This window comes from Stegostoma tigrinum, chromosome 12, assembly GCF_030684315.1.
Source record: "Stegostoma tigrinum isolate sSteTig4 chromosome 12, sSteTig4.hap1, whole genome shotgun sequence".
NCBI classification, from domain to species: domain Eukaryota; kingdom Metazoa; phylum Chordata; class Chondrichthyes; order Orectolobiformes; family Stegostomatidae; genus Stegostoma; species Stegostoma tigrinum.
The window spans coordinates 59,261,605-59,274,310 of NC_081365.1; the positions used below are offsets into that span (position 1 = coordinate 59,261,605).

Below are 12,706 nucleotides of genomic sequence, written 5' to 3' on the forward strand. Positions count from 1 at the left end.
TGTATTCACAACAAAATTAACTTCAAATCTACAAGGCCCCTTAAAATTGACCCCAACGGTTCTTAACTAGACTGTTGAATAACCAATCCCAGACTTGCAAAAAATCAATTCTTGCCACGGTTTATGGCTTAAATAAAAAAACACTGCAATTTATGAACATCACAGTAACTTTAGCAGATCAATATTAAACATCATAGTGCTCTATGTGTTGTCTACAATTTAAGTGCAATAACTTTTCCTTTGAGCACCATTCACACAAAAGACAAAACATTCACAGTTAAGGAATAAATAAAAGAAAATAACAAAATTGGCCAGATTATTTAAGTGGTTCCCATAATGAGTTGTTCCGCAGGTATATCGATGCTTCTTTTGGCTGATTGGCCAGATTATTTAAGTGGTTCCCATAATGAGTTGTTCCGCAGGTATATCGATGCTTCTTTTGGCTGATTTTCTGAAGATGTTGATCAGGGTTACTCTTATAGTTCACTATGATAAAGGCAGCAACATTTATAATTTAATTTTCTATTGTCTGAATGTCAAGGGATGATAAGGGAGGTTACGCCAACAGCTTTGAAATCTTCAAGCTGTAGCTTCAAAAGCCAGATTCATTCTAACAGAAAACATAGTCCAAAACCCAATTAAAACTCTCACTCCGTGACAGACTGTCTATCTCTTCTATAAGGTCTCAATTACCAATCAACAACTACCATCTGCTTCATTATAACATCTTTCCCAGATTTGCCAGAACCACTTCCCAGGTGGCAGATCTGATTACTACCCAACTTCTGCTCATTATTTAAATATAATGCCTTTCCCCAGTGACAAAGTGTCTGTGGAACCTTTGAACAGGAACCAACCAGCACTTCGAGGCCTGATCTCATGAAGATACGAAATAAATTGTTTGGACTGTTTTCCATTTTACAGAAGCTGTTATCCAGAGTCCAAAAGTCATCTTTAGCTCATAGTTTCTAGTTCACAGCTCAAACCAAAAACTGATAAAAGAATAAAATAAAAATAATGAAAAATCTAGTTTCGTCAAAATTGAATATTTGTGCATATTTTAGAGTTTGAAGTTACATTGTTTGAGTTGCACAAATTAGAAATCTTTTATTTTTCCCAATCTTATTAAAGTTAACTGTACTACAATCAATGAGTTATTTGCACTGTTACTGAAGAAACCTGATGTGGTTTGCTATCGTCCGGAGTAGCTGTAAGTCAGGCAAATTGGGTCTTCGAGGTCTCATTGGGATCTTTATGTTTTGATACATTTTGATGACAACTTATGGCACAGTGAGCATGATTATTGGCACACTATCTTCAGTTAAAGTCACGACACAGTTCAGCCACTATTGCCTTGAATATATATTATACTGTGACATAGTGGGATGAAATTATATTCTAAGTACATAATGTGAAGTCAGGTGAAATCACAGCAAAACAGGCCAAAAGGTGCAGGTGGTAACACCCAAACTCAGAAAAGGCTTTGCCTACCTCCATCCCTGCTACCTCTCGGCCTGCTATTCCTTCCACACCAACATCCTACTGCATTCTTGGATTCTACTCACACTTTTCATATGGTAATAGGCCCCATGAAGGAACAGTAGATGCTCAGAGTCACTCAAATGAGAGGCATAAGCTCTTTAGGCCCTGTTTCTTTGTCTGATTAACAGCAAAAGCTTACAAAGTGAAGAACTTAGTATTGGTCAAAGTCTTCAATCAGAATTGTCTTTTCAATTTGACGTGCAATTCTGTCCTTTTAATGTTGCTCACTGCCTGTTTCAGTGACAGAGTGGCAATGCTGCTGCAGCACTATTAGGATTGGATTTTTGCTCCCCCATGATGTTGAGCACCTGGCAGGAGTCTGCATGCAGTTGTAGTGAGTTTGGTTGGGCAGACATAGACAGACTGGTCAATGCATTACACCACCAAAACTTCCCTTCTCAAAGGGTTCACACGTTTTATGTCTGACATCTGAGGGTAAAATAAAAATCTTAGTTCAATGAAAATCTTGTAAAACTACTATGCCAGCGAGTATGCCTGAAAAGAAGCAAAATTATGGTTTGCCACTTACTGAAAAATGCAGTCATGATATACAGAAATCAAAACTTCTATTTTCTACTTCAGTATTTTAAGGTCATAAGATTTTTTGTATTATTTTTCAGTGAACCTTTTATTCATCTAGATAATCCATAAGTAACAACATAGGTGAAAATATCTATATAACCTTAAATACAGAATATCATGAACTAAATAAATTATATTACATTTAGGATTTTATGAAAATTATATGACTAATAAGCAAAAATTACACACAGTTCACTGAATATTGAGAAAACCGCACTTCATTCGGGAGATAAATTCTTTGAAACACAAGAAATATTTTTAATTTATGTCAGTTTTTTAAAGTATTTTCCAGAATAGTGCATAGTTCAGATCTGCTACTTTTTAAAGACTGTCGATGAAAGAACTACTGTCTGACAATATAACTAGCATGTTTAACTTCCAAGGTAAATTTATTTATATCAGTCTAAATGTTAATTCATATTGATGAACAGTAATTATTATTCAGTAATTAGATCAAACTTTATGAAGTAAATTAGCTAAATAAGGTTGAATGACAAAATACATTTCAAACATTACCTGCTTTATTCAAGTTCAGACTCCCACATGTCATTGGTAACTCTGCAGTCATTCTGCGTGCTCTGGATACAGGAATCGATATCTTGTCTGGACTTTCAAAATTGCCTGACATGGATAATTCCACAGAGTAGTCAACAACCTTCGGCCCCGTGCACTCTGTTGCTATGGTGTGAAGCAGCTTTTTCTACACAAAATAATGTTTACCATTATAAATCATTTGTAATATCAAATGCTGTGTGATTTTTCAAGTCTACTTATGACAAAATGAAATATTTTCTGCATATACGTTCATATATTACTGGCTTCTTTTTTACATATTAAGTCAAAAGTCTGTTGAGTCCCTGTTTTGACAAAACAACCTGACGAAATAGACTTTCAATTGAAAATGTGTCTAGACCTCATCTTTACTGCCTTAAAAGTCCTAGGGATATAGAAATTAATGCTTGCATCATACAACTGGTCCAGACATTCATCACTAAATCAAGCATTAACAGACCCATCAGTCCTATTCTGCCAAAGCTGCTCACTAATCCAGGATCATTCAGTGATGCAACAAATAATCCCCGGCTTCCTTCTCCAGTACTATCCATCTCTGCAAACTGAACTTCTTCATGAGACCCAATCTCCAGCTTTCAATCCTATTCCCATTAAACTACTGATGAATCAACTGTCCGTTCTCTTCTCCAAGCTGATATCTTAAATGTTCCCTCTTCTAAGGTGCATCCACCCTGAATCCCAATGTGGTTTCAGGAGGAGAGTATCTACAACAGGAAAACACGTCATGGTCCAGGATGTTGACATTTTAACCATCAATCTGCATTGACAATGTGACACTGGAGGTGGTTGATAGCTTCATTTTTCTAAAGTACTTCAAACACCAGAAATCTATTGCTTGTTGGTGAAATCAGCAACCAGTGAAGACAGACTGCAACTTTTGTCTCTAAGTTGAGTAAGAGTGTGAAACAACAGTAACAAACTGTGAGAATACCAAGCCTATGGCCCTTGTGCATTCTTCCATTAGGGTGATGCCTGGACAACATATGATGGTCAAGAGATAAAGCTGAACACATTCCATCTTCCCTGTCACAGATATATACTCAACATTTTAGCAGGGCAAGGTCACCAAATCAAAGAACTTGGAACGTGCTAGCTCCATCAGCACATTTTCATTCCCAAGTCATTGACCAGAGCTGGCTCAGCCACATGCATCCAGTCACGTGTCCGAATATTTTCTTTGCAGTAAACTGGCCACCAGGTGACAACCACCTGGGTGTCCAAATTGCCACTTGAAGGACAGTTGCAAGTGAGATATAGAGGTAACAGACACTAACGCTGACAACTGCTGCTGATGTGAGTCTCTACAGGCTGGTTTTTTGGAAGGGCATTGGAGAAGGAAGAAAATAAAATACTCAGAAAGCTGAGATTAGGATCTGGAAGAAAGTGAGGCCAGCAAAACCTACAACTTTTCAATCCATTGTCTTTCTGATGCAGCACAGACTGCCATGTCAGAGTGAAGTTCCCAAGTCGCACCAAAAGACACAGATGACCGTTGTGGCACAAGGTATCATCTAATGATGGAAGGGTCCCACCACCACTTTTATGCACAGGTCCCTACAGATAGTGTGGCAGATACACTCAGTGGTAAAGAAGACATATGGGTTGCTTTGCTTCATTAGGTGAGGTATTGAATTCAAAATCAAGGATAGCAAAGCTAACACACATAAAACACTTGTTAGGTCACACCTGGAGTTTTCTGTACTGTTGTGGTCACCATATTACATGATTTCTTTACAGGCAGACTACAGAAACAAAATTTTGCCGGGGCTTGAAAATTACAGGTCTGAGATACGCTATAAGTTCAGTTTATTTTCTTTGCAACAGGGGAGGCTAAAGATGACTTAATTGAGGGGTGCAAATAATCAAGGCCTTTCATAGAGTGGACAAAGAAGACATGTTTTCACCTAATGGAGGGGTCACTGCCAAGAAGCACAGATTTAAGACAACTTCTTGAAGGATTAAAGTGGATATGAGGAAGAATCTTTGCACATAAAGGGTGGTCAGTGTCCAAAATTCATTACCTAGTTTGTTGGTTGAGGAGGACGCCTTGAACTCATTTAAAAAGAACCTGGATCTATACACAAAATACAGTAACTTTCAAGGCTACAGATCAGGTGCTGGAAAGTGTGATCAAAATGTGTCACTAGTTTATTCTACCTGTGCAGATACAATGGGCTGAATGGCCTCTTTCTGCACATTCTGTTGGTCTGATAGAGCCAGTACTGACCAAGCTGGTTATGTACAAATGGACATAGCTGCCAGACTGTGACTGTTGTAGGTGGCAAGGGAACCACCAACAGAGAAAATATTTCTGAAAGAAGGGTCTCGGCCCAAAGCATCAGCCTTCCTGCTCCTCTGATGCTGCTTGGCCTGCTGTGTCATCCAGCTCTACACTTTGTTATAACAAAGGAAATAAACTGCTTGGCCTTATCCTTACCAATCTACCCACTGCAGTGGTATCTGTCTATAACAACAGGGTTGACCCATGCACAGTTAGTGTGGAGTTAAAATTCCATCTTCACGTTGATGACATCCTTCATCATGTTGTGTGGCATGAACAAATCGGACAGACTTTAAACAGATCTAGAAACTCAAAATTCTGCATCCACAAAGTGTTGTTGGTCATTGGCAAAAGCAGGATTACATTCAACTACAATCTGTAAACTCATAGCCCAGCATATTCCTCACTCTACCATTACCATCAAGCTTGGAGATCAGCTCTGGAACGATGAAAAGGGCAAGTTCTGTCATATTCAATCATAAATAGTGATGGATAATTGACCAACTATCAGGAAGAGTAAGTGCCACATATAGCCCCAAACCCAATGATGGGGGAGGCCTGCACGTCAGTGCAAAAGATAAGGCTGAGGCATTTGAATACACCTGGCCACAAATGCGATGTGCCCTGACAACATTCCAGCAACAGTACTGAAGACTTGTGCTCCAAATTGGCCCCACCCTTAGCCAAACAGTTCCTGAATAGCTACAACACTAACATCTACTCAACAATGTGTAAAATTGCCTAACTGTATCCAGTCACAAAAAGCAGGCAAATTCAACCTGGTCAACTACCACCCTATCAGATTACACTCAATCAACAGAAATGTGATGGAAGGAAGCATTAAGAGTGCTTTTAAGCAACAATTGCTCTTTAAATAACCTACTCACTGATATTCTGTTTGGCTACTGCCAGAGTCTCTCAGCTCCTGAGCTCATTACAGCCTTGCTCCAAAAATGGACAAAAGAGCTGAATTGCAGAGTGAGAGTGACTGCTCTTGACATCAGATCAATGTTTGAAATAGCACGGTATCAAGGAGTGCAAACAAAAAATGTTGGAAGTCACAACGGTTCAGGCAGCATCCATGGAGAGAGAGCAAGCTAATGGTTTGAGTCTATATGAAACGTTAGCTTGCTCTCTTTCCATGGATGCTGCCCAACCTGCTGTGATTTCCAGTATTTTTTGTTTTCAATACAGATTCCAGCATCTGCAGTAATTTGCTCCTATGCGGTATCAAGGCAAAATTAGAGTCATTGGTTATGATGCCACCTGATGATAATATTGAACAAGTCAGGTCCCACAATTAAACGTGGCCTAACAGATCATACATTTAAATTTTACCCTTGGTTAAAATGGTGATTAGTCACCAAAACATTTTCACACAAGACTGCAAATGAAAATATAAGATTTCCACTCTAAAGAAGGGGAAGAAAAGGTATATGTACACTACTGTTAGAACAATCTTAATACATAAATCAAAACAAAATTTCAACCTGTTCCCACCACCATCTGTCACAGAAACTCAAAACTAAAGAAATTATATTCCTTTCTCTGCTCTTTATTTGTCTACTTAAGGGCTCTGGAGTGTCAAAAAAACCATTCTTCTGAGTATGCATCATATCTACCTACAGTACAAGAAACCTAATAACATATTGTTTCACTTGAGGTAAAACTAAATGTGCATTAAGTTCAATTCATAACCACAACAAAGATGAAATTAAATCATTCAGCAATAGCAAGAACTGCAGATGCTGGAGTCAGAGACAACACAGCGTGAAACTGGAGGAATACAGCAGGTCAGGCAGCATTAGAGGAACAGGAAAGTTGACGTTTCAGGTTGGGACTCTTCTTCAGAAATGGGGACGGGTAGGGAGCTCAGAAATAAATAGAGAGGAGGAGTAGGACTGGGGAAGATAGGTGGGATGGTGATAGGTGGATGCCGGTAGGGAATGGTGGGGATTGGTCAGTAAGGTGTGAGGAGCGGATAGGTGGGAGAGAAGATGGACAGGTTGTGTCAGGTCAAGGAGGTGTGGATGAGAGGGAGGGTTGGATATGGGATGAGGCCAGGGGTGGGAAGATTTTATAACTGGTGAAATCCATGTTTAGGCCATTGGGTTGTAGGCTCGAGAGGCAGAATATGAGGTGCTGTTCCTTCAGTTTGTGGGTGGCGTCATTGTGACATTGGAGGAGGCCCAGGATGGACATGTCACCCAGGGAGTGGGAGTTAAAATGGTTTACAACTGGAAGGTGTTGTCGTTTGTCACATGCAGAGCGCAGATGCTCCAAAGGACAGTCTCCAAGTCTCCACTTGGTCTCATCACTGTAGCTGTTAAGATCATAAAAACATGAAACTATGTACATGGATTATAGAAACAAAAATGAATATACCTCCACAAACAATTAGTAACAGATCTTATACCACTGTCACTGATGTCAAAAAATGTCTATTGTATGCGATGCTTCCTGCTCACCAGTATGATGATAAAATCTCAAAATAAGCAGCACAAGAAATGAGAAGAGTTTTTGAGAAACTGTGGCAGGTGTTCCTACCTGGGTGCAGCAGGGACTAGAAGCTGCAACTGAAGCTCGGACGCTGCTGCTTTCCAAAGTTCCTGCAATTTTTCTGCGCTTATATTCTGTTTGGGACATCTGCTGCTGTCCTGCAATTGCCAAAGCTTTCTCTTTGGCTTCATTAATCAATGGAATTTTCACTTCTTGATCGAAGGTACGGTTGGCATTACATTTGTAGTGTAGAATTACTTGTGTTGCATTCTTGTTATCTGGAAGCAAAAATGTACTTCTTTAAGACTCATTATATTTTAAACATTACAGAAATTTGAATTAAGAAAACTTTAGGATGAGTTAGATAACACCTCGCCAAATAAAGTGCCTTTTTTGGGACGATAGGCATTCTACTTTCTCAATCCAATTGTTCAACCTTTAATTACAGAAACAAATCTCCAGAAGTCCCTACAAGTTGTCAAAGAAAAATATGCAGGATAACCAGAAATCTTTCCAGGAAATTGTGTCATCCAAACTTCTCAGTGAAATGAGATTCTAGTTTAGTTGTAACAAGAAGTTTCAAAGTAGTTCACAGAAAGGCAAGGAAACAGGCACCCATCTCTGAAGACAGAAGTTAGGAAGAATGATAAAAAGCTCTGTGAAAGAATATATCTTGAGCAGGGTTTTCAAGCTGAAGAAAGCTTAGGAGCAGTAAAAGATTTAAGGGAAAGACAAGTTAGGCCAACTCAGTGGATCTAGATGAGGAAGCCCCAACCCCACTTCCAGCAGATACCAGTTGTACTGGTAAGGAAATGGGGACTGCAGGGAGGAAAGCACAAATGTGTTAAACAAGAATCTGTAGGGCCTTTTAAGACTGAATTGAAATAGGCCTTATTTTCACAGCTCTAAGACCTGAAAATTTTATGCTGGAGGCAGAAGCACACCAGAAGGCTAGAATTATGTGTTTCTCCCTTCTACAGAATTCTGGAAGTAACATTTTAAATACTGAAGAGGTGGTGGCTGATTACAAGGGTGGGGTGGAAGATGAAGACCAAATCTATGTCGCCTGATGGATTATTCCTTACTTGAGGCAAACCACATTGGAGTCAGAACAAGCTCTCTGAGATAAGAATAAGTGAAGGAAGGAAGCTAGGAAGAAATGGGTGCAGCACCTACCCACAGACAGGCAACAGAGGAAGAAGTGACTTGTGGTAGGGTCTCCAGGAAGGAAGTTGCAGAGCAGCAGGGAAGGAGATACTTCCTTCAGGACAGGATGTACTATAGCCAAAGGTGTTCCCTCAACATGACTGAAAGACAGTGGAGGCAAAGGTTCTAAAGTTTAAAATAAATAGTTACAGACATCTTTTCCATAATGGAGCAAAATTTTGCACAATCAGCTGATTCCCATGCTTTGCCTGTTATACCCAAGGTTACAATCGCTCTCATTTGGATCTGGTGTGACAATGCTCTGACTTGAAAAGATGCATCTTGTCCGTTTTTTTTAAGGGAGGCTTTGAGCCAAAGGTACATAGAACATAGAACAATACAGCGCAGAACAGGCCCTTCAGCCCTCGATGTTGCGCCGAACTAATCTAAGTCCATCCCCCGACACTATCCCATCATCATCCATCTGCTTATCCAAGGACTGTTTAAATGCCCCTAATGTGGCTGAGTTAATTACATTGGCAGGCAGGCGTTCTGTGCCCTTACCACTGAGCAAAGAACCTGCCTCTGACAACTGTCTTAAGTCTATCACCCCTCAATTTGTAGCTATGCCCCCTTGTATAAGCTGACATCATCATCCTCGGGAAAAGATTCTCACTGTCCACCCTATCTAATCCTCTGATCATCTTGTATGTCTCTATTAAATCCCCACTTAGCCTCCTTCTCTCCAATGAGAACAGACCCAAGTCCCTCAGCCTTTCTGCATATGGCCTTTGCTCCAGTCCAGGCAACATCCTGGTAAATCTCCTCTGCACCTTTTCCAATGCTTCCACGTCCTTCCTGTAATGGGGCGACCAGAACTGCACGCAATATTCCAAGTGAGGCTGCACTAGTGTTTTGTACAGTTGCAGCATGACATCACGGCTCCAGAACTCAATCCCTCTACCAACAAAACCTAACACACCATAAGCCTTCTTAACAGCACTATCAACCTGGGTGGCAACTTTTAGGGATCTATGTATATGGGCACCAAGATCCCTCTGCACATCCACACTACCAAGAATCTTTCCATTGACCTGGTATTCTGCCTTCCTATTATTCTTCACAAAGTGAATCACCTCACATTTATCCGCATTGAACTCCACTTGCCACCTATCAGCCCAATTCTGAAGTTTATCCAAGTCTCCCTGCAACCTGCAACATTCTTCCACACTGTCCACCACTCCACCGACTTTAGTACCATCCGCAAACTTACTAACCCACCCACCTCTGCCTGCGTCCAAGTCATTTATAAAAATGACAAACAGCAGTGGTCCCAAAACTGATCCTTGAGGCACACCACTAGTAACTGGGCTCCAGGCTGAATATTTTCCATCAACCACCACATGTTGCCTTCTTACAGAAAGCCAGTTTCTAATCCAAACTGCTAAATCTCCCTCAATCCCATGCGTCTGTATTTTCTCCAACAGCCTACCATGTGGAACCTTATCAAAGGCTTTACTGAAGTCCATGTACACCACGCCAACTGCCCTACCTTTATCCACATGCTTGGTCACCTTCTCAAAAAACTCAATGAGGTTTGTGACACATAGCCTGCCCTTGATGAATCCATGTTGACTATCTCCAATCAAATTGTTGCTTGCTAGATGATTATAAATCCTATCTCTTATAATGCTTTCCAAAACTTTACCTAAAACAGACGTAAGGCTCACTGGTCCATAATTACCTGGGTCATCTCTACTGCCCTTCTTGAACAAAAATGATACTGATCTGTCTCTTGAAGCCAATCAATTAAATAGTTTGAAAGGCCTTGGGGATTTTTAAATTAAAGTTGGAACAATAGTAGCTACATAAATGTGTAGTGTCAGGCTCCCATAGAACCACAGTTTTAGTTTAGCTTTCAATAGTTGTTGGGAGTTTGGAAGCTGTCTTTCTCTCTCTCTCTCTCTCTCTTTATCAGAATTGTCTCTCTGTGACAGCAAAAATCTTGGATCCTCTTTCTGCTGCCAGAATCTCATTTGTGACGATCTGTTTTACTGACTTTGCCTTTGCCAAGGGTGTGTTTGTGGGACGTTACTATATTGGAACAGTTGCTATTTAATATTCTATTATTCTGTTAAGTTTTACAATCGAGTTGAAGTTACGCCAATTCTTCTTTCTTTTGTTTGTATTTTAACTGGGGATAAGAATAAAGTTGTTTTTCTTAAAGTTGAGTAATATGACCAATTGAATTACATCTGGCACACAGCACGTTACACTTGCCTTTAAACAAGATAAAAGTTAGGATCTAGGCTATCTCCTTGATACATTTGAGGTCGAGTTTATAACATTAACCAGTTGCATTCTTCCTCTGTGGCCTCTGTCAACTACCAACTAAAACATCACCTTTGTCAACCATTGTATTCTTTTCCCAGACGAAGGAGCACATCATCTCGCCAAAAGACATTGCATCGTGGATAGAGAGGCCAAAAGGCCCCGCCTCTGTAGCTAACATATCATATCAGTATCGAGGCACCAATGCAACTCCCGGAAAGCAACGAACAGAAAATCGTGCTATTCCATTAATGTACGGGTCATGTGCAGTCACACTAATGCTTCCCTGTATGGTTGTGCACATTCCCTTGGGAAGGCACTATGGCTCATTAATTCAGATGCAGTATGCCTGCAACAACCTTTCCCTATAGGTGGGTTGCCATGATGATGTCATAGTGAACATTAGTCACAAGGAAGTTTTGACTAGTGAACAAACAATGATATTTTTCACTGAGTATTTCTATAACATTTAAAGAATTTGGTGAGTGTTTGAAAAAACAGCAAGTTACATTTTAATAACTTGTTAAAACAAAGTGCTTTTCAAGGCAGTGAAGTTACAAACAAAACCAAAATCTTGCACTTCCAAATCTCAGTTATTATGAATATTCAATCATCTCACTGATCGTTATCAGGACAAGATAACTGAACACAGGCCTTTCTGGATATGCAACCCAAGATGTGTGCCTCCATGAGGCTGCTTCTGGAAATATTTATTCTGAGAAACACTTTCCAAAGCAAACTTCTTTAAACTCTATGGAGACAACTTCTGAAAATACTTTATACCTCACATCAATTGATATTCTAATTTAATATACCACTTGTTCCTGTATATTTACAAACAGAAGTTACAAACAGTTGAACTTGCAAAACAAAGGAAAATCTTATGTACAGTACATATCACAAAAGAAGCAGGGTTTAAAATTAATCCACCTTAAGTGATAATGAATATTCTATATGGTAAACATGAACCTTGGGCTGCAGCATTTGGTAGATGATAGCACATCAGCAAGACATTTTCTCCTCTGCTCAATGTTCTTTTGTATTGTAGCTTTTTTTTTACTGTGGCCCAAGATTAATTTCTACCGCTTCTTGTTTCACATACAAAATGAATTCTCCAAGAATTGTATTCTTGGTTGTTGTTGAATATTTACTACCAGAAAATAAGAGCTTCTGTACCCAAAGCAGCACAGTAGTTCGGTATTGCATCAGGACTGGACACTTCTAATCCAGTAGAAGGCAATGGGATGCAGCCAGTTCCTTCCAGACAGTACACAAATTCTCCAATCTATTAAAATGAATGAAATAATTTAATATTGAAAGTAGAATACACTCATAACAAAAGTGAATGAAAAACCCATTTGCATGAATAAATCAAATCTAAAAGAACTTTTTGTGGAAATGTACATATGAAACAACATGGGTGTTGTTTAGGGCGTACCCTTTCATCTATGAAGTTACAGAAGATTCTTGTAACAGGTTGATCACACAGAGCAACCACTACTTTCTATTTTCCTTGAAATATTTTTTTCATTACTAAACTGTAGTATCTTCATTTAGAGTTGAAAGGATGTGGAGCCCAGTGCTACTTCAGTCACTATGGAACATAATCTACTCTGAAACATCAATGCAGGACACTGCAAGTGTTGCCCTGTCAGAGGTGCCTAATTTCTGGTGGGACATTAAGCATATTATGGTCTATTGGTAAAAGATCCCATGGCATTCTTCAAAGAAGCCAGGGGAAATTTTCCTGGA

The 12,706-nt window shown here is 39.6% G+C and overlaps 1 protein-coding gene across 1 annotated transcript in view; it reads right to left on the reverse strand.

Moving 5' to 3' along the window:
• The window catches only part of LOC125456902 (cilia- and flagella-associated protein 47-like), a 478,989-nt gene that overhangs the window by 279,197 nt on the left and 187,086 nt on the right, over positions 1 to 12,706 (reverse strand). The window contains exons 44-46 of the mRNA XM_048540417.2: positions 12,131 to 12,239; positions 7,526 to 7,755; positions 2,641 to 2,824 (exon numbers count right to left, since the gene is read on the reverse strand). Of these exons, the coding sequence (XP_048396374.2) occupies positions 2,641 to 2,824; positions 7,526 to 7,755; positions 12,131 to 12,239 (523 nt within the window). The remainder of the gene's footprint in view (positions 1 to 2,640; positions 2,825 to 7,525; positions 7,756 to 12,130; positions 12,240 to 12,706) is intronic.